The sequence below is a fragment of the Poeciliopsis prolifica genome, unplaced genomic scaffold (genome assembly GCF_027474105.1).
Source record: "Poeciliopsis prolifica strain line A6 unplaced genomic scaffold, Auburn_PproV2 SCAFFOLD029, whole genome shotgun sequence".
In the NCBI taxonomy this organism is placed as follows: domain Eukaryota; kingdom Metazoa; phylum Chordata; class Actinopteri; order Cyprinodontiformes; family Poeciliidae; genus Poeciliopsis; species Poeciliopsis prolifica.
This window is the reverse complement of record NW_026562404.1, coordinates 6,378,790-6,404,855: the sequence shown is the minus strand read 5'-3', so window position 1 is coordinate 6,404,855 and position 26,066 is coordinate 6,378,790. Positions and strand designations below refer to the sequence as shown.

At 38.1% G+C, this 26,066-nt stretch overlaps 2 protein-coding genes across 12 annotated transcripts in view; one reads left to right on the top strand and one right to left on the bottom strand.

Annotated features, from left to right (window-relative positions):
* Positions 1–183: 183 nt before the first annotated feature.
* csrp1a (cysteine and glycine-rich protein 1a) lies at positions 184–6,513 on the bottom strand. Its single transcript, XM_055049604.1, has 6 exons — positions 6,257–6,513; positions 3,744–3,871; positions 3,150–3,318; positions 2,933–3,062; positions 2,763–2,859; positions 184–1,013 (listed from the first exon to the last, which is right to left on the bottom strand). Exons 2-6 carry the CDS (start codon positions 3,850–3,852, stop codon positions 937–939), a joined length of 582 nt encoding a protein of 193 aa, XP_054905579.1. The 5' UTR covers positions 3,853–3,871; positions 6,257–6,513; the 3' UTR covers positions 184–936.
* A 3,790-nt stretch (positions 6,514–10,303) lies between these two features.
* LOC129372325 (neuron navigator 1-like) overlaps positions 10,304–26,066 on the top strand; it is an 83,877-nt gene continuing 68,114 nt past the window's right edge. For all 11 annotated transcript variants that reach the window (XM_055049556.1, XM_055049557.1, XM_055049551.1 and 8 more), the window contains exons 1-4: positions 10,304–10,382; positions 15,323–15,511; positions 19,819–20,672; positions 21,635–21,726. In XM_055049556.1, the coding sequence (XP_054905531.1) occupies positions 19,825–20,672; positions 21,635–21,726 (940 nt within the window). In that variant the 5' untranslated portion in view covers positions 10,304–10,382; positions 15,323–15,511; positions 19,819–19,824. The remainder of the gene's footprint in view (positions 10,383–15,322; positions 15,512–19,818; positions 20,673–21,634; positions 21,727–26,066) is intronic.

Sequence of the window (26,066 nt, the reverse complement as noted above, 5' to 3'; positions counted from 1 at the left end):
TGCTCGACGGAACCGACTCACTGTCTTACACCGGGCAGGAATACGGACAGGAATGCGAGCGGGACTCTTGAAACTGTTTTGGATTCGAGACGAGACTGGACGAAACATGTTTAAATGGGATGCGCGTCGTTTACGTTTTAGAAAACCTCTTTCAAAAATGGGAACAGCAAAACACAACACATCTTTAATATAAAGTTGCTTTATTGCATGTGGTTCATGTCACAAAGTAAACACACTTTTGAATAGCTACTGTAAAAAAACATTTAAAAAAACAAACAAACAGATAATTACTGGTTCTTTCTGACATTCCCCACATTCTGGCAGTATTGCTATTCTCTCATTTTGACAACATACAGGATTTATCTCATGAGATCATCTGAGAATGAGGAGTGTCATGACAGATTAAATGCGCAGAAAGCATTTCGTTAAAACGCAAAAGCGTCCTGGCTGCTTCATTTGTATTCCCGTGCATATAATGATAAGCTGTGTTTGTGTTTCCTTTTGAAGTATAACATGCACACAAACGAGGATTTTCCAGCATTCGATTTCTGATTATTCTTGAAAAACCAAACATGTCACTTTGATCCAAAGGTAATTCAAAGCATGAGTTCAATAACTGTACAGCTAATGTATGACTGAATAACTATAAGGTGCGTGCATAAACAACATAGGCCCTTTCCAAGACTAAATCTTTGGTCCTACTCAAGCTCATTTTCTTTCAGGGTCAAAAAGTTGTCGATAAGTTTGTATTACAGGCGAGACAAAAAAACAACAACAACAACAAACAAACAAACAAAAAAAAAAAAAAACAAGGCATAGGATTAAAAAGCATTTGCATTCTTTATGTTTGATGGTGATTTTTGGAGTTATTTTTTTATGCAACCTGCCCTGTGCTTCTGTAAAGCAGCTCGGTATAATGGAGACGTGACTCGGATCTCACTGGGTGTGGGCCAGCGCTCCGGCTCCTAGTCCATACCCAAATCCCTTGGGGCCAAAGTTTTTGCCGTAGCAGCCTGTTCGAAACAAACAAACAATAAAAAAGAGAGTGTCGTCGGTTTACACTCGATCAGTGTCAATTTCAGTTCACTGACTGAAGGCTCAGACTATTGTCTTTGATTTTTGTGTATTTATTGGCGCCGCTGGTGAAGATGGGTTTAAAAGCATCACAGTAAATTAAATTATAATTTGAGTAACAATCAGAGGAGAAACAAAAACAATTATGAATGTTTTATTCTTCCCTTGGGGTAAAAAAAAATAGACTTTGGCACTGTTATTGGTGCTCGGTGAAAATAAAGCAATTTTTAAAATTTAGATTTCTGGGATGTTTTAACTGAACTGGGGAGAGCGGCCATTTTCAATGAGGTTTCAGTTATAAGGAAATGAAAACACAGAGTATAAAAATAGGTCCCCCAACATTTTTTCTATGTCACTAAATGAGACAGGAACCGTAACCTCAATGAGCCCCCTGCTGTTTTATTGTTGTCATTACAACTCAAAGAAAACAATGGAATGTGACAATGTTTGCATATATAGTTATCCTTTGGTAGGGATCTTCATAACGAGACAATATTTATATTGCTCTTGGCAATGTTTGACTTTAATTGTTGGATTTCTCAGGCTGCTGCCATGGAAAAAACATAGTCTCATTAGAATCTCACCGAGATTCTGAGACATTGCACTCTGTTACCCTGATTTTTTGTCCCATGCAAATTACACATATGACTTTTTTCCACTTTGTGTGGTGTCAAATTGAGCAAAGGAACATAATTAGCCAAAAAAACAACAACAAAAAAAAAACTGAGCTCAATTTAGTGCTGATTTCTTTGGCTTAGGTCGCCAGAAGGTCGACATATCATTTGAAGGTGAAATTTATTCAATTCAAAAATCATATACATAATTGCACAGGAAAAAAAATTCAGTGTTATAAATTCAAGATTACTTATATGAGTTCAAAATTCAGTCTCTCGTACTGAAGGTAGCCTCTGTAACCATGCTTTTAGAAAATAAAAAAAAAATAGACTAAAACTCAACCAAGTTGGTATTTTTTGATATTTTCTGCCATAGTACTGCAATAACCTACTTATAGAACAAAGTTGGTCGCATGTTGTGAAAATATATGTGAAAGCCCTAAATTTTCTGTCTCGTTAAAGCAACTTTTCTCATGAAGGCGGGGCTCAGTCTTTGTGTTTAAATGTTCATCATAGACAAAATATGTATTATTTTTTTAAATGGACAACAAATCAGCCACAATTTGTGTGTATCACTTCTGTGTAGCAATTTTCAGGTCACACCACAAATTTTTAAATTGATTCAGCTTTGGTTTAAACCAGAGGATGAATTTTCTCTCTTTACTATTTATTTATTTATTTCCTTCTTTACTATTGTGAATAAAACCTAAAGCACTGAGGTACACCATGAAGGACAGTCTTATGTGTCATTCTTCATGACAAGTCATTTTTCTTTTTCTTCTTTTCACAAAATTTGTTTTCTTTTATGTAATCTCTGAGCTTGTAAATAGGTTGTATTCAAAGGTAAGGCGTAAATCTGCCTCATGTTGCCTTTGATATTCTGTGAACATTGCTTTTGATAGTAAAAACAAAAATGTTCAAAACATCGATTCACTCTTGAATTGTCCGAAAGAAGTCTTCCTTCAATTCCAATATACGGTATTTTTTTTTTTTTTTTACACAAGTATGGCTGAGGAGGGAGTTTAAAGCTTTGTAATTGTATTTCCTAATTTTTGTCGGAGACATGGATTTTACCTTTACAGTAGATTTCTCCATCCTTGTCAGCTAGTGTGGTTGACTCCAGGCTTTTCCCACATGTGGCACAGGTGAAACACCCAATCTTATGCCAGGACTGGAAAGAGGAAGGTCATTAATATGATAACAGTCATTACTTGAATGTTTCTGCATACGTGCGGTTTTCTTACACTCCCCGCTCCGATCACTTTCTCAGCAGCATAAACAGCCTTGCCACAGCGGGGGCACTTGTCTGACCCTCCGAACTTCTGAGCCATCTTGGAGGGGTTTGCGTTTGTGGTCGGATGATGTGGGGCAGGTCTGATGGAAAAAGAGGACAAAAAAAAAAAAAACTGTTGATGAAGAGCCTAAAGCAGACATCCAGAATTTAACATGTGCATTACTCACGTTTCATGTGTAATACCCAATGATTCTCCTTTGTCCATGCTAAGGGTCCCAGCACCCTGGCCATACCCATAGCCTTTTGGCCCATACTTCTTGCCGTAGCATGCTTTGCAGTAGACTTCATCCATATGGACCGCGACAGTTGTGCTGTCCAAGTTCTTCCCACACACCACTACACAAATAATAACATTCACAGACAGGCAGAAATGCATATATTATTGTTTTGCATATTTGTGTGTTTTAAATGTGTTTAGACAGGCCCCTGACTTCTTCCTTATATGGCCCAGCGTTTCTGAAGAGGCATTGCAGGAATGCCTGATAACAAAGTGGGAACACAAATATTGCAAATATCATCTGAAGGTCATGAACCGTCACCGATGGGCTGATTTTGCTACTGCAGATTGAAATCTAAAGTTTAATATCATTACGCGAGACCAAAAGACAAAAATACATGCTTTAATTTTTTTTTTTTTTAAGGATTTAGAATTTTGAGAAGTGACTTGCACATCACAAAAATAATGATATAATTAAATACATAAGGGAATCAACCTTGTGGTTTCCATAAGTACAATGAGAGAAAATAAATGGTGTATTTACTGCACAGGAAGCAGGACTTGTGAAAGCTCCGTTTGTCACACAGGACTTCCTCTGCAAAGTAAACTGTCTTCGAACAGCGGCCACATTTATTTCCTCCACCCAAAGGCATCCTTGGGAATGAAGGCAAACTGAAAATAAGTACCAAAGTGTGTTGAAATTAGTGTCATACATAAATACCAACAAAATAGAAAAAAAATAAATGGCACACATTGTTTTATCGTGGAAAAGCTATCTCAGGTTAATATTATTGATTTTGCAGAGAAGTCTGGCTGGTTGCTTTGTTTTTTATTTATTTTTGAGCTAGGGGGCAATAAGCAGATACCTTTAAAGATTGGGCTCCTTAATTAATGAATATGAAAAAAAGCAAAACTGTTAACTGCTCTCTTGTGGAAAAGAAAAGAAACATTGACATGTATCATATCCATTTCTAAAGGAAATAGTGAAATAGTTAATGTTTCAATTTCAATGCTTGTTTTATGTAAAGCACATCTAAGCTATACTTGGTTGTCTGTAATTCTGGTTTTATTCAAGACTGCAATTTCATGCCTGCCAGTTTTCTGTGGCCTCTGTGAAAGAAAAGCAAACCAGTAACGGAAAGTCCAGGAAAGGTTATGCGAAATGGAAACAGATGAAAGTTCCTCTTTTGGAAAACCAGACAAAGTTACTGTGAGCATTATGTGAACCATGACTTTTTAAGGAGTTTCAAAGCTTTTCAGAATGTAAAAGACTCTGGCATCCAGTCTGTTTCCACCCTGAGCTTTTCCCGGCACGACCCTCCCAATCAATCCTTGTGTATCCACTTCCACATTCCTGACTGTGTAAACCCTCCCACCTCTCTGCCCTTGGTTCACATCATATCCTGACTGACTGTCTTGTTTTACACACCCCTCTGTCCTGTTTGTTTATTTGAGAAGGATGAAAACCCAGTATGTGCCATTGCTCAAATATCACTTCCTTTTCTCTTATCAGTTAAGGGAGCAAAGCTCTTAACTCTGTTTTTGGTCACTTCCTGTAATCCAGAACACATTTCCCGTTCTTCCAGAGCAAGTCATTTCATGATTATCTCTTTTGACCAAACCCAGGACAGTTGGCTCCCAAACTATAGGACTTACAAAATGCTGTTGATTTGAATATAATTTTATTGCATAGCAAAGCCCTATGTGAAGGAGTGTAATGCCTTGATGTTGATGTTTCAGTCATTATAAGCATCAAATTATTTTTAGTGGGATTACTTTACTTGCTTTGACAAAGTCAGTTTGGCAAGAGTTGCTTTAAACCGCTCTTCAAAGGAATCAAATCATGATATAAATGGCATATTACTTATTAAATCAAACTAATTGAATAACATACAACATATATTAAGGGTAATTTAGATTAGGTATGCTTTCTTATATATTTTTTGGCTTTGGGTTCTGAAAAAAAATCAGCTTGCAAATAAATTAGGCACAAATATGTGAACCTAGATGTATTTGTGTAGATATGGAGCAACCTCCCTCTACCTCAGAAAATGTGAAGTGTGCAAATCAGTAAAAGCAGAAATTCAGGGATGTTTTTTGTACCAAACAGGGAAACAAAATTAGAGTTTTTCTTTCCACTGTTGCCACATTCATGCTCATTCTTAAGTCTTGGTACAAGCTACGAAGACCTGATGCAGTTAAGTGTCAGCTGTCATCATATGCTCATTTAGGAGGAGAAATTGCTACAAAGTCAGACATGATGCAATAGGCCGCGGTTTCTTAGAAAGCTTTTTACCCACTGCAAAATAAATTGAACTTGTTTGTAATTTTGTATGACTAAAATGAAATTTAAATTTTTGGGACCTAAATCTGTCTATGTAATTTGATTAATTTGAGTATATATTTCTGCATATAAACTGGACGGGTTTGTTTTGTAAACTAGTTAAGATCCACTGAAATTCTGAGGACATCCTACATAACAACAATATTGGCACTGAGGAGTGAGGGTCAACCGTCCACTGGGTTTTGTGTCTTAGTCCTTAGGATAGACTCTTCCCCTCACTACAACACATTTGATTTAAGCCGATAGATTACTAACAATCCTTTGGTTATCCTGATGACCTGTTCAGCAAGTAATTCAATGCGCAGGTGAATCGATCCAGACAATCAGGGTTGGGAAAGCTGATTTAGAGAATCATGCTGAATTTGAGTACTGGTACATGTTGGTGGTTTAACACTGCAAGTTTAAACATGTCGCTGCGCAGTCAGCGGGTGTGTGAGTGCGAACAGCAACAAATCAGGAAGTTTTCTCATAAATTACACGTGGATTCATCTGACTTTTGTGAGATTACTTCCCCTTGCTCCCTGCTTTATGATTTGCAGATTGTACGTCATAGCTTTCTTTTACTATTTGCAGTAACCTATAACTTCAATATCGGCTTTCACCGGTTATTTTCAGTATATCTTAATCATGTTGTAGCAAAGGCTATGTCACTAGAACCAGACATGCACAAGAAGATAGATATGTTTGAAAAAAAAAAAAAAAACGTTGCTCACCTATAGGTGGTAGATGTTGTTGGTCTGAGACGTAGGTTGAAAAGAAGTTGATGCAGCCCCACTGCAAGAGGGTGTGTTCAGGAAACCAGTCGTTTGAAGCAGTATACTGTTACTGCTCTTTTAGTTGAAGAACAAATCTAGGTTATGTACGTTGTACTGTATTTCCCAGTAGTGGAAGTCAAATGAAAAAGAAGTTATGTTCTCTTCTTCAGCGTTCGTTCAGATGTGCTGAAAGGGAGGAGCTTCAGTCGTTGGGGCTTCAATGTGCAAAGTACTGAGGAAGAGGAAAGTTTCTGAGTAACTCACCAAGTGAGAGAGAATCAGAGTGAAAGTAGGTGGGTTGTTGAAGAGAGATTGTGGTTTGCCATGTTTCAAAGTGGAATTTACATTTTCTGTCTTTAAAAAAAAATTAAAGGTGCTTTAAAAGTGTACATTTTTCTTTTAAATTACAGTATTTACATCTCAGTGTGACAGAAAATTCAGATTGTGGGGTGAGGTTCTCTTAAGAGGTAATGACTTGTAAATATCTTACCTGCTTTAGTTAACTTCTTAATCACATGCATGACAAAGGTTTGTGTTTAGAGATTAAAGCTTATTTAGGTGAATCAATGTCAAAAAGAGGTTATTTTCATGATAGAAATATCTTCAGTCTTTACAAAAATGTCTTTTTAAGAACCCAAACTACCATGGTCAGAGTCTGCATTAGATGTTAATATCCATGTGTAACACACACTACTTAGTATGCTTAGTTAGAACCAGTCAAGATATAAGCAAATTAAGGCCTTATCCACGAGGAAACGAGCTCAGGTGCGTGTATCCATAAAAAAATTTTGTTATGTATTCTGCACATTCACACAGACTCGGCATCTTGGGAGACCAGAAACTATCATTTTTGGGTTCCAGAATGGATCCATTTTAGAATGCTTAATTTTTCATGTGGCCGTGCGAGCCGGCTTTTTAAAATTATGATGGCAAAGTTTCTACTCTCTCCATCCAACATGCGCTTCACAAACAAACATGGTGGCATTCAGCGTCTTTATCCGACAGTGTTGTAATTAGAAATGTGACGTTTGCGTAGTGCTGCGGAAAATTACCTCAGGGGTGAAGCACGTCAAAATACGTCAACACAATGAATCTAATATGGCATTTAAAAAGCAAGCATTTGAAAGAGTTTATATACAAAATAATAAGCATTTTAGCAATTCTTTTATTCTTATCTACATCTAACATACTGAATGGAGAAAGTCAAAGTAAAAAAAAAAACATGCTACTGACAGCTTTTAGGCAAATATCAGTGTTTTGGCTAATTTTAGATTATAAACTAATTTTAGCATACTTAATGGAAGAAGTCCATGTTGACATTTCCATAATTGTCCACAAGCTATTGACTACATTGTAGCTTACTTTAGCATCAATGCAAATGTTTTTGCATCAGAGCGCTACTTTTCAACCGACAGGCACTCTTTGGCAAATTCTGTGTAAATTTCCTCTAAAATTTTCTAATTCCAAGTTTATTAACTTAGTTATGTTTAACGGATGAGAAGGAATAACGAAAAGCTCACTGAAGCAACTTGAAAGTGTAGAATAAAACATTGTCATTTCTCTTATCAAGGGAAGAAATATGTATTACAGATGGATATAGAAGTGAAGTACTTTATTTAAAATTAGCTATCCAAGCAAAAAAAAAAAAGAAAAGAAACCTTGAGACAGCAAGAAAAATGTTCAATACTGTACACAAATTCTCAAATAAATGATCTCTAACGTTTAACAGAAGGTGAGCTGTCAGAATAGACACATACATAACCTATTTATGGTTCACTTGTATGTTTAGTGATTTGATCACATTACAGTACAAATGATAATTTGTGAATGTTGACAGCAACAACATAAGATTTTGATTATACTAGATTTAACTTTATTCTGAAATAACTTATAAATGATGCAAAAGTCAAGGAAAAATCCAAATATTTGTAGCCCTGGCTAAGCAGGCCCCATAAGGATCAGTGACACGGCATGATCTGCTTCCATCGTGTGGTTGTTGGGGGAACTAAAGACCAACACTCACAAACAGAGGCAAATAAGGACTTATTAAGCTAACTTACAGTCAGCTTGCTTCACTTAAGTGTATTTATGCAAAAGTGCTAGAGGAAGGTTTGGGGTTCTATGTAGGTCTGAATCAGGAATGAAATCTCTTCAGTTTGGTCACAGATGTCAAGCAAAATCTGACTTTATTTGCCTGATCATTGCTCAACAAACACAGCGAGGGCAAAGTGGTGTTGCTGCTTTTCCCCTCACCCAAGATGTTTGGAGAAAAAGTATTTGATGAGAATGATGAGATGAAAAAAAAAACTTATTAAAACTGCTTTGTGCGTTTTTTTTTTTTGTTGTTGTTGTTGCTGTTGTTTTTGTTCGAGCGTTTTGGAAGTAATGGTAGTTTATGTCAAATGACCTACATCACTAAACAGTTATAGAGGCTCATTAGCAGAAAGGCAACTCCTACACTGCCGCAGCCACACATCTGTTTGTCATTTGTGGCTGCTGGCCGTTCTGAAAACATGCAGAGCTGATGGATGCTGTCAAACTCTTAATTTGTCTGCTGAAACAAAACATAACCGGGGAACAAAATCACTCCTGAAGCATCAAAAATGTAAAATGTATTTCAAAAATATTTAGTAATCAAACCATAAGTGATAAATAAGCAGACATTTTCTCTTTAACATGCGTTAGAGTGAAATATTCACAGTTTTAAACCTGATCAGTGAAATAAGCCATACTGTAAGTCTTACAACTCAAAAGACTACATGTGTAGAAAATGCTTATAAATAATAATAATAATAATAAAAATAGATTCAGGAGTATTTATTTTTCACTTCTGGCTCTGTGGTTTGCAACTTTAAGTTGTTTGAAGCCTGTTCAAATCTTGGTTTATCCTGCTTTACTGACACCAAGGCACAGGCACAGTGGCATCATCTGGTGGTGACTGGTGCCAGGTCTATATCTCGGGGATCGGCAGCCCAAAACGTTGAAAGAGTTATATTGGACCAAAAAAAATAAAAAAACAAACAAAAGAAAATCTGCCTTGAGCTGTAAAAAAAAAAAAAAAAAGAAAAAGTCATATAATGAAGGCAAAACAGGCCTTAAAGTGTTTATATTAGCCTATTATCAAAATGACTAAGTGTATACATAATTGGCTTTCGTGATTAAATGTTTATTTTCCCTGCAGTGCGTCCTGGAAGGAGTGACGCACCATGTGACTACTCTGTTGCATAATGGTGCTTCAAGTTTACCTTCCTTTATAAAATGAATGTATTATGCTGTGTTACCTTGATCAAATTAAACAAATGCAATAAAAAAAAAAAAAATCCGATTGTTGATGCGGCTTATATATATGCACGTTTCCATTTTTTTTTTTTCCATTTTCAAACATTTTTTGAAAATGCTCCATAGATCCACTGGGGCGGCGCTAAAGAGCAGCATGTGGCTCTGGAGCTAGAGACTTCACTCATAAAGCTGACCTTTATGATGGAGGATTAAGAAAGGCTCAGAAAGAAAGGTTCCGTTATTACAGAAAACCTTTAAATTAATCTAAAATGAACCAATCTGTTGCGTTTGTGAGTTTTTTTTTTATTATTTTTTTTAATGTTCTGATGCAGAGATTTTATTTAGGCCACACGTGTGAGGCCCGGGGCTCCAGACAGTCAACATGTTGAAGTTGCACCCCCCTTCTTGTTTTGTGTTTTTTCATCAGTCTGCTCCTAGTGTGACGGTGACACAAGTGTCCCTTTGTCAAAACAGCGTCTGTCACAGAGTCCTTCTCTCCCGGGAGGGGACATGCCCCAGGGGACATCAGAAGATTAGCTCCATTAGCTCCCCTCACCCCCTGCATCCAACCCTACTCAACACACACAAACTCATAGTCACTGCAGACGCTTGCACACCACTACCCATAATCCTCTGTCACAAGTCACTTCCCATTTTCATAAAACACAGGAACAAAGCAACAGATCATGTGAGCGTGGTTTTTTTGTCATACTTGTGGTCGCAGAAGTTTTAGAGTTTTTGTTCATGTGCTTGAAGCTGGAGAAAACAGAGGAGCAGCGCCTGCTGATAATATTAGGATTAATAGGTGAGTAAAGCATGGATTATTACCAGCAGAGCATCTCACATTAGTATGAAGAAACATGAGAGGGAAGAGCGAGGAGGTCATGTGAATTGTACAGTACGCATGTTGGGGGAGGGGCCATTCATTGTGTAGGACCTACTGTGTTCTGAAAGCAAGCATCACTTCATCATGCCTGGCTGGGCAGCTTTATGTTTATTTGCATAATGGCTTTCACTGAGCAGATACTCCATTATGCTTATGTCTCCAGGAAGGGGGCTTATAGACCAAGTAACAGTCTGATCAATATCTTATCAGTTAGAGAGCTTCAAGACCAGTCAAGCAGGTCAAGCAACAAAAATTTGGCGTAAATCTTCTTTGAGAAAAAAGCGTCATTTCTTTTTTGTTTACTTACACAACTGTAAGCAAAAAAACCCAACAAAAAATGGATTAGGGTCTTAAAAATTATATTGATCAGAAGATGTTGGAAATTGTTCATTGCAATAGGGATTGCTCTGCATTGATTTATTGGATATTATAGCTGCCGTTAAATATGCTACATGGGGCCCAAGTGCAAGTGTGCAAAACCGAAGCCAGCAAAGCAGAAATATGAGCTGGGAGACAACAGAGTCACAGGGAGGGAGTGAGACACGGGGATCCAGAGCAAAACACAAATGTGGCTTTGCACAGAACTGTAATTGAAGACAGGAAAAGATCCCACAAGAAAAGAAAATTACAAAATAACTAGGTTTCTCAGAGAGATTGTAAATACAAAGATGTAATTTTGAAGGGCAGTTGTAAAAGTTCATGGGAAGTACTATTTCAAATATTTAAAGTTTGTTGTTTGTGAATGAGACACAGGAGTTACACGGGAGTTTGTTGCACAACATTGAAGAGCATTTTCAGTGTCCGGCGACGAGGTCAGAGACTTTCAGCTTCGTTGCCACAGCCTTTATGAGAAGAAATTTAACATATAGCTTGCAGTCAGATGATTATGTATGAACTAGTTTGAAAAAACAAACTGTATTAAATCCACAAAATGCAACTGCATTCACACAATCCACAACTTCCTTTCTTTGGTTTCAAGTCATTTTGAGATACCAGAGTTTTCACCAGAGCATCTGAGGAATGGAGTAGCACAGGGTTGCTCTTGCCCCACTTGTTGCTGCACACTGCCTGTACAGTTGGCTTAAATGACCTCTTTTAACCCAAGTGAAGTGATGTGCTCATAAATAAGAAGACATTTTCAAAATAGGAACAAGGAACAGCAGAATTTAAATAGGAAGTGTCGAACAGGGAGTTTACATCTTTTAACAATGACATCTGGAGCGAATGAATTGCAGCAGTGGCGTGACAGCATGAGCAGAAGTTCCTAGACAGGATAGTTGAAAATGGCATAGGAATTATGGAGACAGGGGTTTAAATTCAACTTTGAATGACTTCATAATGAAAAAATAAATAAAAACTGGAAATCAGAGAGAAGTGCAGCCATCAAGCAGATGGCAAGTACTCAAATTAATCAGCTGTTGCAGGCTTGCTTGACTTCTGTTATTTCATAAAGCCTAATTATACTTCCCAGTTCGCTCTGCTGTCTGCTGCAGTCCAACGCATCTGTGATGCAAATTTCACCGTCTACACATGTCTCCCAGGTTCCACTTAGGATCTACGCAAACATCTGCATGCTGGATAGATTTTTATGACTGCATTAGCGGCACACGCTGACAGAAACAAAAACATGGTTCAGTTAGAGGGTGGTACCAAAACACACAGCGGATAAGAAAAACCACAGGTTAGGTGATAAACAAAAATTACGCTTATATAAAGAAAATGAAGTGAGAAGAAATCTGCTGTTCAGATGCTAGTTTGCTTGGTAACAAGAAGAATACAAAAGCTGCTTTCATATTCTGATGAGACATCTCTGTTTCTCGCTCTGCTCATCTCCTCTGAGAAGATAGCATTCAAATAAGAACATTTACCACCTTCTGTGAGGCATTGTTGACAACATTGTTGTTCCGCTGAGCTAAAAAGTGAATCATGAGTGATGTGCAAAAAACACGAGTGGAGTGCAAAGTCCTTAAACATCAGAGCAACCAAAAAGTCAAATATTCTGCACAATTAACAAGTTTATTTGAAAACTGCTAACACATTTAGCAGATCTTTATTCCATTTTACTATCAAAATTCTATTTATATATTGAAATAATCAATAATCTTACTGGTATTGTCAGTGTGACTGCAATAATCGTTGTGCTTTTTTATTTTAGCATGCCAGCTGATGTTTTATGCTGATGGTGGTACGATGTTTTCCCTCCTTATCACTCCTCCTTTCTCCTTGGGTTGTGTCTCCCTTGTTTCTCATTCGCCCCTCCTTTTTCATTAGTAGAATGGGACAAAACGGAGTGATGGATGGAGAAGACTGTCCCTCTCCTCCAGCTTTTCAGGACATAAAGACATCAGGTGTCTAAGTATAATCATGAGTTTGCATCAGCTGATCTCCTTTTAACCCAGTTTGTTGATTTTCTCAGTTCTCTCTCTTCCTCTTGTTTCCCTCTTCAACAATTAAATCTCGACAATCTGGTGATTGGGGTCAGGTTTTTCACATTTGGAGCCACATCTGCTTTAATTATCATATGCTACTCAGACTACTGAGGTCAAATCTCTCTGGCTCACACATGAACACGCACGCACACACACACACACAGCAATACACTCATCCAGCTAATGCACCAGCCTGTCTTTGCTAGCTGGGTTTATATTTCACTGCTGAGAGGGAGGGACTCCAGCCAACAGGTCCATTACTCAGACTGAGGGAGAGAGAGAGAGACAGATTTTGTAATGATGAGAGAGAGGTAGAGGCGGGGACATGGCTGCGGGCGTACTGCGGCAGCAGCAGAGCGGCATGACGTGATAGAAGGTGAGATTATAGACTCAAATACACATGTACGCCAGCCAGCCTCACAAAAGTAGACAGAGGCAAAGAAAGGCACACACTCAGCCAGACACAAAAAGAGTGAGAGAGGGTAAGTCGAGCCTTATCCTCATTTTGCTTACTTACACTTTATATCATTTCTTTTTTTTTTTTTCTAGTTCATTTTGATGTGTTGTGGTCTTTCTTGTTTGGTGACAGTGTAAACAGAGATAATTATAAGTTTTCTCTTTTGAGGGTGAATGCGATCACAGTGGCGTGACTGTCGGGAATAAAGTGAAAAGATGGGAGAAGGCAATGCTTGGTCGGAAGAAAAGCTGGCGAGTTGGGGGATTTTATGACCAGGGGTGACGGGTTCAGCTTGAGTCAGCATTATAGGGTCCCCATGACTCAGTTCGGTCTACTTTGTATGCATGCAATGGCATAAGTTACTCTTGATGAGCAGTGGTTGTTTTTGAAATCAGTTGCGTCCCAAACAAGTCAGTTTTCTGTTGCTTATTTGCATATCTGATTGATGTGTAGCACACTCTGAAAACACACTATGGCAATACCCAACAGCAGGCAGTTCTTAATTAACATATTTTAGTTAGTTGTTTTTTGTTGTTTTTGTTTTTATGGAATCAAGAATGCAGTTGATTTTTGTAGTTTAAAAATCGTAAAATATATACTGCTCAAAAAAATAAAGGGAACACTCAAACAACACAATATAACGCCAAGTAAATCAAACTTCTGTGAAATCAAACTGTCCACTTAGAAAGCAACACTGATTGACAATCAATATCACCTGCTGTTGTGCAAATGGAATAGACAACAGGTGGAAAATATTTTCATATTTATTTCATTTATTCAGATCTAGGATGTGTTATTTGAGTGTTCCCTTTATTTTTTTTTGACCAGTGCAATAAGACAAGTCAAACCTGATGTGTTTAGATTGTTTACATTTAAGAAACAGTGTGTGATTTACAAAACATGTATTCTATTGTTGACCTACAAACATGGAACATATTTTGTTTTATATTATGAGTTATCTGTATAATATTAACTAGAATGTAAAATGTAAAAAGTGCAACATGATCAAGCTGGAGTTGATTGATTTCACACTAACTATTGATTTGTGGGTTATTAAAAAGCTACATTTTTTGAAAATTCCTTACAAAGTGAGAATTAATACAAACTTTTTTTTCACTTCCTCATAACTGTGGTACGTCACAATTTCTTGACTTCGTCAATTTGTAAATGCATTTGATTGTCTTGAGAGGTAATTGTTGGAAAAAGCAGAAGGGTTCTCGCTCCATGAAAACAAGAACTTCCACTGCTGAAATAAACATTGAATGATGAGTGGATGAAAGGCACCAAATTTGTTTGCAGAATTAGATGTTTATATTTTGTGCGACCTGGTTGCGTTTCATCCTGCTAAATTTGTGAGTGAGTGTTTTGCCTCTCTTTAGGCCTACTTATATGACAAGATGTCATATAAGTCATATTAGTGGTATTGGGTGGCTATTCATCATTGATCTATGCTGCATTTTGAACTTTGTTTTCTGTTGTGTCTTTGAAAAAATCAGCCAGCAGAAGTAATGGATTGTCTTCAACGCAACACACCAACATCTAAAAATACTGCTGTTAGCCTTTTATTCAATATGAAAGATAATGTGTCATCGTGGTTCATTGTTGATCAAATCTCTCCATTTGGGTCACTGAGTCATGATCACATAAACAGACCTCGACTCATTCTTCACTACAGTTTTTTTTGTACATCCTCAAATTTTTTTACATCCTCTATATATATATATATATATATATATATATATATATATATATATATATATATAAAAAAAACTTAAAAACTTAAAAACTTAACAATATAACTTTTAAATAAATATATATATATATATATATATATATATATATATATATATATATATATATATTATGCCAGCAGATGAGAACATTGATTTCAGACACTGAAGTGACTTTGAAAATGAGTCATCTTGGTATGTTTGCTGCTGATTTGCTGGATTTGTCATTCCTATTTGTCACAGCTTCATGTGTTGGGGAATGCTGAAGGAGAGTGAACCAATGAGAGAGCAGCGACGAGGATGCAACTGTGATCCAGGAAAAAACAGACCATTGTTCCTGGGAAGTTGAAGAAGTGCAACCTCCCTCCACTCGCCGGCTCTCTCTGCGCTCGGCCCGCCGGCACATCGAAGAACTGGGAAGCCCATTGACAAGTAAGGTATTCATGTGAGACTCCAAGTCTCCTTAATTTTATCAGGAGGGACTTGTTAGGTTTAGGTAGTGTCATTCTTGGAGTTTGGTCACTTTTTCCAAAAGAAAACTCTCAAACCCAAGAACTTTCTTTTCTCTGTTCTTCAGTGATTCTCATTGCATTCTTGTTTTTTGTGATTCTGTGATTTTTTTAAAGTTAATATTTTATTGGACTGTATGTTGATAGTACAATAGTACCTTCTGCAGTGTCAAACTTTGTGACACATACAAGCACAGACGCACCGCCAATGTCCTTCACTTCAGACAGAGAGGGCTGTGTTACCATCTCATGTATTGATTTTGTGATGACTCAGAGGGTGTGCATCACAAGGGGAGCATGTGTTTTTTTTTTTTTTTCTAGTGAGAGGGTATACATGTCTCTTTGCTCCAACATACAGTAACACAGTTATGACAAAGCTTATTATCTTATTGCCATGGCAGAAGAGCTGAAACGATGTAGGGTTCTACTAAAGTTAAAATGGAAATGTCGGGCCTGTCATATTTTTCTTGTTTTAAACAAAAGTCACAGCTACTGCTGTTTGTTTTTCAGAAAAGGTCAAGCATGTTCTTAGCTTCATAGGCAGGTAATCAATTGAATTATATTTTAGAAGAGGTAGTTGAAAAGGACAGAAGCTTACTGGTGAAGCGAGTCAATTGCTGTATATTGCAGTTTCACAGAATATCCAGCAGATGTCAGCACCGTCCTGACAGAAAGAATTGGGGTTATTCACTGTTCAGTTGCCAAAACTTATGACAATAACTCTAAAGGATTGTTATTTAAATAATAATAAAAAGTACAATTCTTGTTTACTTTGTTCCTTAATGTCCAGACATTTTCAATAAACGTTGAAAATACAGGTGCTTGTCTAAAAGCAGTCATTCAGAGTGCTTCATATGTTTTCAAGGATATTCATTTTCAGTTTGCAGAATTTAATGATGAGTCTTGGTGATGGGTAACGTGCAAACTAAATGATGATGAAACAATCTGAGGCTGGCAGGCAGAGAAGGCGTGGAGGAACCATTGCTGCATTGTACAGCCTGTGCCTGTCAGCATCTGACAGGCACAATCAACAGTTGGCAGATACAGAAGACGGCAAAGTTTAGGATTTCAAGAACCAAATTTAGGTTTCAGTGTTTTATGACAAGCAAAACACAGAAATCTGGCAATGAGCTGAGTTAATGCTGGAGCAGGTGTCCTGTATAATGATGAGATAATAGACTGCAGCTGAGCCGGGTGGTTTATTGGTGCTGCCATTCTCAAAAGAGCACAAGATAGATGGAAAAAGTCAAACTGCAACAATAGGAAATTAGTTCTGGACAGAAAGCTGTCAGTGATCACGTAATGTTTCTCTTAAATATACAAGACAAAAAATACATTATAATTATTGCTTTCTCATATATTAATTAAGCAGACATTCAGAGTGCATAAGGAAGTTGGTGTAATCTTTTCTTTTTCTTTGTCTCTTCCTACATTTTGCTGAAAACCACATGGACACTTAGAACAAATTAAAACCAAACAGTATTTTGTAATATTGATTGAAGTTATTCTTGGACAGTAAGGAGAATGCATTACAGAAAAATACCAGGATTCATCCGGTATTGTATTTTTCTTTGCTTGCTCGTGGTCAGCACAAGAGCAATCTAATTTTCATAAAAAACTGGCAGCAAATATACAATTGGTTGGGATAAAAAATGTACAAAATTTACTGACCTAGTTATTTATAGCACAACAGAAATTACAAGCAATTCAGATGTATAAGATTTGTGTAAAGTTTTGATTATTGCCCTTAAAATACATACTTAAATTCTCTACATTGTCCCTCATGTCTTGTGGGGGAATCTGCTCAAGGCTTCACACAATTTCAATATTTTCGTCACAAGCAAGTAGAAGGAAAATGTCAACAGATGAATGATACTGAATATCTTTCTTTAGTAGTAAAAATAAATCTTAAACTTGAAAACAAAATATTTTCAGTAAATTGTCGGATTACTGAGACAGATTTCTGATTTCCCCTAATTTCTCTTCCTGTCCAATATCCTCTATTATTTTCTCTCTCTAACTCTCTAGCTCATTCACTCACAACCACGCACGTACAAGCAAACATAGTTGATCTAATAGCAGCAGCTGAGCCTCTGCACTGCATGTTGGGCTGGTGCACCAGTATGACCCCGGCATTGCCCCAGGGACAAGCCAATTTCCATACAGATAGACACAGAGTCAGGCTGCACCTGTGCTCTCGGAAAACCTTGTCGGACTTCTATTAGATGAGGAGAAATTCTGATGCTTGTTAGTGCCATGCTCCTCCCTAGAGAAAACTTCAGGAGGGGCGAAATGGAGAGGAACAGATATGGTTATCTGGGGAGCCGGAGAAATGAGAAAATGAGAATGGATAGGCACATCTGTCTATTGGTACCTCCTGCTGCATCACTGATGATGTCATTAATGTCAGTTACCAGTGATAAAGGATGTAAAAAATAAAAAAAAGAGAGAGATGGAGTAACCGAATTTCTCGAGTCCTTAAAGAAAAGTGTCTTGAAAAGTTTATTCAGAATTTGAGAGTTTCCACGAAAAAGGCTGAAGTGACTGTGAACTGTGCATGTTTTTGTTGTCCAATACACTGTGTTCCAAATTATTATGCAAATTGAATTTAAGTGTCATACAAAATTTTATTTTTTGCTGTAATAATTCATGACTTGAAAATTATACTGTCCATCATTTGCATTGAGCATTTAAGAAAATCTAAGGAAATATCACTTGCATAATAATTTGGAACACGATGTATATGACTGTATATTGGACTGATCTATAGCTGTCAAACCTATAGATCAGACATTTTAATCATTTATTCTATCTGAAATCACATTAAGTAAAAATCTATATTCATTTGACTTGGTAGGTGCTCTTTTTATGCAACCTCACATTGATTGAATGACCTTTAGGTCAGCATTTTGGTGGGTCATTCAGCGTGCTGCTGATGTCTCAATCTGAAATGCCTAACAAATAGATCAGGCTTCCAGACAGCACAGTAGGTCCATTTGTGTTATTTTTTGATGCTTTCTTGTAAAAGTGTTTTGTTAAACTTTCAGTTTCGAAGATTTTTCATGTCGCAACTCTTGTATCCCTCTTACAACTGCTTATCTAGTCAAAGTTTCAATCGCATCCAGCGATAACGTCTGAAGTAATCCCCTGTGAATTACAACTTTCAAAAGATGGAGGAATTGTCTGAAAGAAATGAAACTGGCTAATCCATCCATCCATCCATCCATCCATCCATCCATCCATCCATCCATCCATCCATCCATCCATCCATCCATCCATCCATCCATCCATCCATCCATCCATCCATCCATCCATCATACCAACCAACCAACTGAAGTTTACATATCATAACCTCACATACACCCCCCTCCCCCACCCCCACACAGCCATATTGTTCTGCACTTGCACTGTCACATCATCTGCACTTTACCATAATTGGACCTGCTGCTTCTTCTTTGGTGTGGTTGAGTGCCTTTAGTTAATTTTAGTTGTATATATTATTATTATTATTATTGTGTGTTTGTTTATTTAATATTGTATATTTTGACTTTTTGCACGGGAGTTGCAATAGAAATTTTGTTGAATCCTGTTCAATGACAATAAATGCTATTCTATTCTATTCTATTCTTTGAAGACACACTGACTAGAATAATGACGATTCACTCAGCTCAGAATGCTGGACTCCTACTGAGGCTGAAATGGCAGAACTGATCAGTCTTCATACTGAGTAGTTGCACTGACTACAGAGTGCTGAAGATTCTGTGCATGATAGCCTGGCAATCATTCGCCATGGGGAAATAACAGGATTGTACTGTAAATGGAAATGGACAATTCCATTTTCTAAATTTGAAGCCTTCATAGAAATACACACAATACATTTACCATGAGCACATCATAAATGATGCACATACTTAAAATATATAGTTGAATGAGATTTTAAAAAAGTATTCATTTCTTTGCACGTGGCCCCGTTTGAAACAATTTTTTCAGACTCATCAGCAGACTTAGCAAAAAACAATGTGAAATTTATCAAAAGGTTTAACTCATGGTTTAGTCAAAGTCAAACTTCTTGTCAGGTTCAATTTGATCAGTTTGATCTTTGGTGAAATATTAACATAGTACTTGCTAAAGTATAACTAGACCTTGCTAGAAAGGTCTTCTGGCTAATGATTTGTCGTGGAACCCTCCCTTCTGCCCTTTGATTTATTGGTCTTTCATCTCTTTATGCAGGTCGAAATGAGTGGAGGAATCAATGTGAAATCAGCCCCCCGTGGGCCTTCCTCCTCGGGAATCCCTCTCCCCCGCAGCCTTGTGACCAACTCTCCAAAAACAGACCCCCGTCGCCAAGCTTGTGGCTTGCCCAGGCCCTCGGTGCAAGCCCCAAAACACACCCCTACACATACACCCACTCACTCTCCTTCACTTCATCCACGAAACTCCAGTATTCCTGGGCCTTCCTCGAAGGAACACCTGAAAGACGGGGGCATGAAAAATCAACTCTCCCACCGAAGTTATGTGTCACGTTCAGCCTACAGCAGCCCGGTGGTCCAGCGCAGATTACCATCGGCACACTCCAAAGACACTTTGGATCTTCAAAAACCTGTTCCATCTCACATCCCTGCACAGTTGGTGCATGATGGGAATCATAACAGAAGTACCATTATTAATAAGAACCAAGCCAACAACCTGCATCCAGCTTTCCGTTTCAGAGGAGGTGAAAACTCCAACACAACTCAGGAAATGAGTCAAAATATGTTAGCAAGAGGAGGAAATCCCTCTAAACAACAACCAGTCGAATCCAGCATTGTACAAAATGGGAACCTTCGGCCCGGTACTGCTCAGTACTGCTCCAAGCACACCTCTAGAAGTCACAGTGGCTCCACAAGTCAGTCAGATGAAGAGATGGGGACTCCAGAGGACAGCAGTTCAGCATCTTCTCCTGATCCTCTCCCACTTCCACTCATCCCATTTACCATGCCATTAATATCCAGTGTTCATGAACAGGACCACCACCTGCCCAAGAACTCTACAGAGACGCACACAACCAGAGTTAACATGGCAGCTGTGGCTCCGTTCAGCTACAGGTAACTACAAAAAAACTGCTTATCAGCACGTCTACCACAGCTCACCACCTTGCAAATGTATGGAGTCCTTTTACCTTTTTAACCATTTATCTGGTTGCAACCACAAACAACAGATTTTATTGTAATTTTATTTCACAGGCCATTAAAAAAATACGAAAATTTATACATAACTCATGCAAACACAATTTTTACAAATACAAATCTGAAAAGTTTGCATAATCTCCTATAGTATTAATTACAATGATAAGGATTTGGGGGTAGGGCTGCCCAATTCCAGTCCTGTTCAGCTGATGTCCTGCAACTTTTAGATCCATCCCTTCTCCTATACACCCAAGTCAAAAATATGGATCATTAAGATAGCCTGGCCATTGCCTTCCTGTGCTTCATTAAAAAAAAAATGGTGGTTAGTTTTATTTTGGGTTAGTTTGGGTAAACTGAATACCAATTTAAATAACATTTTGTATGTCATATCACTGTGTCATTAGATCACTGTTGCTTCCTCGTGCTCACCATAATTCTTTCTGATTATGAATACATGCTGACTACTACCTGAAAGAATCTAGACCAGACTCAGAGGCTTGTTCAGTCATTTCAGGCTAATTTCATTAAACTGAATCACCTCCAGAGATGCATCATTGTTGTGCTTGCATGAACACACTCTTCCACTTCTCCAAAGCAGAGCTCATAGTTGATGTCTTCAGTTCCAGGCCTTACTCAGAGTGATGTTCTCAAATGCACATTACTATGACACGTGATTAAAAAACATTTTATTTATCTATTTGTTTGTTTGTTTATTTCTTTACTTGTTTAGGTTTAAAAAGACAGTTATATGTATGCTAAATTGTGGAGAATAATGTGTTAATATATTCCTCAGTTGAAAAGAATATTTGAGTGTACTGAACTGTTTTGAATGAATTTGCATGTTCAGTTACTGATATGTCCAACGGTCATGTGTTTGGCAGGCTGAGGATACAGGAGAGTGATTTCTCTCTGGAGGAACTGAGTGACTGCTCATCCGGGTCTATTGAAGTCTGCTGTGAAGACCTGACGACAGGTTAGAGACAGTATTAAAAATATACATTTATAAATTCAGTATCATGTTTAGGAAATCATGCAGATTATCACACCTTTCGATTTCTGTGTTGATAAAATGGATGTTGGTTCATAGAAAAGAGTAACTGTCATTTCCACATTGGCAGCCATGATAACTTTTTTCTTCTGACATGCCTTTATGTATCGTCCTGTCTAAGATCGAGAGATCAGTTTTTAGGATTCACGTCATTATTGTAAAAAAAACAAACAAAAAAACCCCACAAGTTTTCTTGTTTTATAAATCCTGTCAGTGTACCGCTATCTACCCGACTCATGGTGCTGGCAATTAAGACATGTATAAAACCTTGTATGAGGTTTCTACCAGCTGGTTGTGAAAAGGGTGTGGGGTGGGGGCTGGTCTATTGGGCCAGTCATGGTCTTTAAAAGGCCTCTGGTTGTCTTTGGGCCTTGATTGTGGTCTTTTAATTGGTCCCTAGCAGGCGTTAGAAACAGAACTGAAGCGTCAGTCCTCTGAAACTGCATTTATACGGAGGGTGGACTGACATCTTAATCACTGTAATTTAGATTGCAGAGGAAGGGAGGGGAAATAGGTCGGAGGGTTAAGATTTTCGGCAAGTGAGAGATGGAAAGAGAAGTGCACCGAGGGACGGCGGATGATGGATCTCATGTTGTCCACAAAGGTCAGAGTGAAAAACAGCACTACTCTGCTGTAGAATGAGCATACAGTTCAGTGCTTTTAAATAGTGATTGTTTGAATGGTGGTCCCCGCTCAGTTATTTTCCTTACAGGTTCTGTTTTCCATATGATTGCATTCACACAGATTCAATCAGGGGTAACATGATCAGCTCGCCTATCTGAGGCTTTAATGAAGATCTGAACATTTAATGTGATTGTGTCACCATGTGGTCTTTCAATTAGAGTGCAGACCTTCCGACCTTAACTCTCTCTGGAACAGTATTTAAATGTACATTTGTACCTCTGCATGGAGTGTGCATGTGTGTAAATGTGCGTCTGTGTGGCAGCACACAGATGGTATTTGGAAAGATAAATGTGATGTGGACTCGGTATCATTTTTCATCTCCCAGCAAGGGAATGACTTGAACATCCCTGCGGACATTCTAAAGGTCTGTCAGTCTATATGGTGGATGTCTCTCTTTTATACACATGTTGTGCAGACAGAAACAAGAAGCTATGGAGATTGTTAGTTTTAAACATGCAAAAATAAGGAAACAATTATTTACCAACATTAACAAATCTGTGATAAAGGTCCATAGACAGTGAAAATTGTGCAAGCTTACATTTTATGTATTTTCGTACCATCCTGTTAATATGCCTGCATAGTCTGAATGGATACTGCTTCAGGGATGCACCACTGCCTCTACTCTTGGACAGTTCATAAACCTCTTTGGCCAATCCAATCAAGGGGAGACATATGCCATGTTGGCGTTGGACAGTGATGAGTGGTTTTAGTAGCTTTCTGGAGGTGATCAGGCAAAAGAATGGATAAGATTATTTGCTTACTCATCCCCAGGAAGGGTAATCACTGTTTATGGTTTAATGCCATTCCTCTCGCCAAGTTACAACACAACTAAAGAAGTTTGAACTCCGGTTGAAAACTGAACAAAAATATGACATAATCTGATACTAAATACCACAAATGAAATGTACACAATTTAAGCATGCCAGCCATACAAGATGATGATATTGTATCTTTCACTATTTTGACCATTTTGTCTAGAAGAATCTGTTCACCAACAGATATTGAATGTCACTATGTGTGCCACTGCCATGTGTTTGATTCATTTAAAACACAAATCAGTTACTGTAATAAATTATCTATATAGACATTTTTGCAAAGCGGCTATTTTGGATGTTTAGGTCAGGTTGCTTTTGCAGTCAGAGATATTAATTCAGCAGGTAATTTTGTGTTATTTCACAATGGAAAAGGTGACTTCTAAGTGCAAATACTGCAGTGCTCTAATATATCGAGCATAAAAGAAGAGCCTCCCCCTGGGCGGCTTTTACCCACATAGACGACTAACACATAGCCTCCGCGTCGTCTTTTCTCCATTTCTGCTGCTTTCTTTCTGCAACCCTTTCCCCCCAGGGAGCAGTTCCTTATAACAAAGGAAGCAAGGGTTAATGCACAGCTGCATTACAGAACAGGAGATGAAGGAGGAAAGCATGGAGGGAGATGGGTAAATTAAGGAATGGGTGAATGATTGCACACACAGGATCTTTCTTGACCTGTGGGATGACTCCAAACACAGGGAGTCTAATTAAGTTATTCATGTGTGTAACCCCCTCAATTTGGGATGCACAGAAAAAAATCACAAAGACATCTCTCTGTCACATTAATAACCCATGACAAAGTATGTTCACAGGCCATAATATAAGCACATAGTGTGGATTGCGACTTTTTTTTTTATATACACATTTATAATATACTTAAAGATCCCATTGACACTGCATGCACAAAATGTAACCAGGCAACCATCTTTGGGTAGTAGAGCATTATGGGATACCCCAGGCAAGTGTGCTGAGAATGTCAACACTGGGGCTTTGGCAAGAGACTATCTTTACAATTTATTAAAAAAAAAAAAAAAACATAGAAAGTACAAATTCTCATCCATCACATACTTTTCTGCATGACAGCTGATGTTATTTTTCTGCTCTCAACTGGTGTGTGACTCATGGTGAGTGTGTGCCGTCCACCCAAAGGGAGAGAATGTTTTTGTTTTGTTTTTTTGGTTGTTTTTTTTGTTTTTACAAGATTAACATTCGTGCCGCAGGAGTTGGCTGTTTGTATGAGTGATGCAGTCTCTCTTTGGACACTGAAAGCTGGATTGCTGAAATGCTTAAGCTGGTGACTCATGGAGCTCATCATCAGTGGTCGGTGTAACTACTAGACTAGAGATTTGTCACTACTGGAAAAACCCTCTTTGTTACTCAAGCACATTATTCTACCCGAAAGCAGGAAGCCGTGTACTATATGCATCATCCAGACTGCTGTTTTAAGTGTTTTGTGTATAAACAAGACATTAATAGCCATGCCGTGGTGTTTGTGTGGTCCAAGAGTCTGTCAATGAGAGTAGTCCCCTGTGTATGTGTGTCAGAGTGTGCTGTTGTTCTTTGCGTCCTGTGGACCCTCTGTGTTTGCATGTTTGCGGACACAAGCAAACGTCGGAGGAGAGGTGAGGCATTGAGGCAGGATATCCCTCCTCTGTCTTACGAGTTTCCTTTGGTCCCCTGGCTCACATACTGAGATCCTTCCTCACCCGTTCCCTTCCACATCTCACTCTTACTCATTGCTTTGTTTCTGAGAAACACACTTTTGGTGAACATCTTAAGACTGAGTGGGGAAGTTACAAGAATCTTCAGTTCACACTTCTTTGTAAAATAATTGGTTATTTAAAAAAAAAAAGGACTCACTAGTGAGGAGCGGATTATTTTACAGGTTTGTGTCGGCATGCTTGATGCAAAGAATCAAGAATGCCTGACGGCTTAAAGGAATCTTGCCTTATGTGATGAAGATGGCATTTTGAGTGACATCAACAATCTAAAATTTATGTCTGACTGTTTAGCAAAGCACCATTGTCAACTATCTCAAACTTTTTCAATGAGATTTCGATCATGGGAACATGTAGACATCTCCAAAACAGGCGTGTGATTGTCCTGGAAGGAGTCAGACAGGCATTTGGAACTGCAGTGTGTCTTGTTGAAAGACCCAGTCATCACTGCCCTCCGTCAAGAAGGACGAACTCTACAATTTCTCCACACATCCAGCTGCAGACTTAGGACTGGACAGCTCTATTGTTCTTTTGAAGGAAAAAGCTCCATTGTCTGCCTGACTATAGTCTTGTGGACTTTCAACAAAAACTGCGCTCATCCTTAACTCCCGCAGTCGGTGTGCGTGGGACAGGGTGCACTCTGGACAGGTTCTCAGTCCAACACAGAACACCTTTGACTTCATTTTTGAAACTTCATGTCTCACTGAACAAGACTTACTGGCAGCAAAGGTGCTTTGCAAGATGCCTTTCTACTGAATCTTAACAATCCATGCTCAAAAACAGAAAGCTATCTGTCTTTCCCATTAGCATAAACAGGGTAAAAGCTTTGGCAAAAATCACATGAAAACTATGGTCTTAAACTTCCAATCAGTTGATGAACAGCCTGAGTTCAAATACAGCTTTCAACAATTTTCTTGATCCTATTTGTTTATGTATTCACTTCCGGTTTCTTCTTCTACTTTTTACACATTTAAGTTATGATTTATAATTCAACAGCACAAAATGTGAAATCTAAATCCTTCCAATCTTTTTTCTTTTGTCTCAGCCTCTT

Excerpts from the sequence above, each read along its gene's own strand:
- csrp1a (XM_055049604.1), bottom strand. The coding sequence starts at position 3,852 with ATGCCTTTGGGTGGAGGAAATAAATGTGGCCGCTGTTCGAAGACAGTT. Across the intron at positions 2,860-2,932 it reads AAGTGATCGGAGCGGGGAGT|TCCTGGCATAAGATTGGGTG; the intron begins GTAAGAAAACCG and ends TCCTCTTTCCAG. Across the intron at positions 1,014-2,762 it reads TGGAGAAATCTACTGTAAAG|GCTGCTACGGCAAAAACTTT; the intron begins GTAAAATCCATG and ends TGTTTCGAACAG.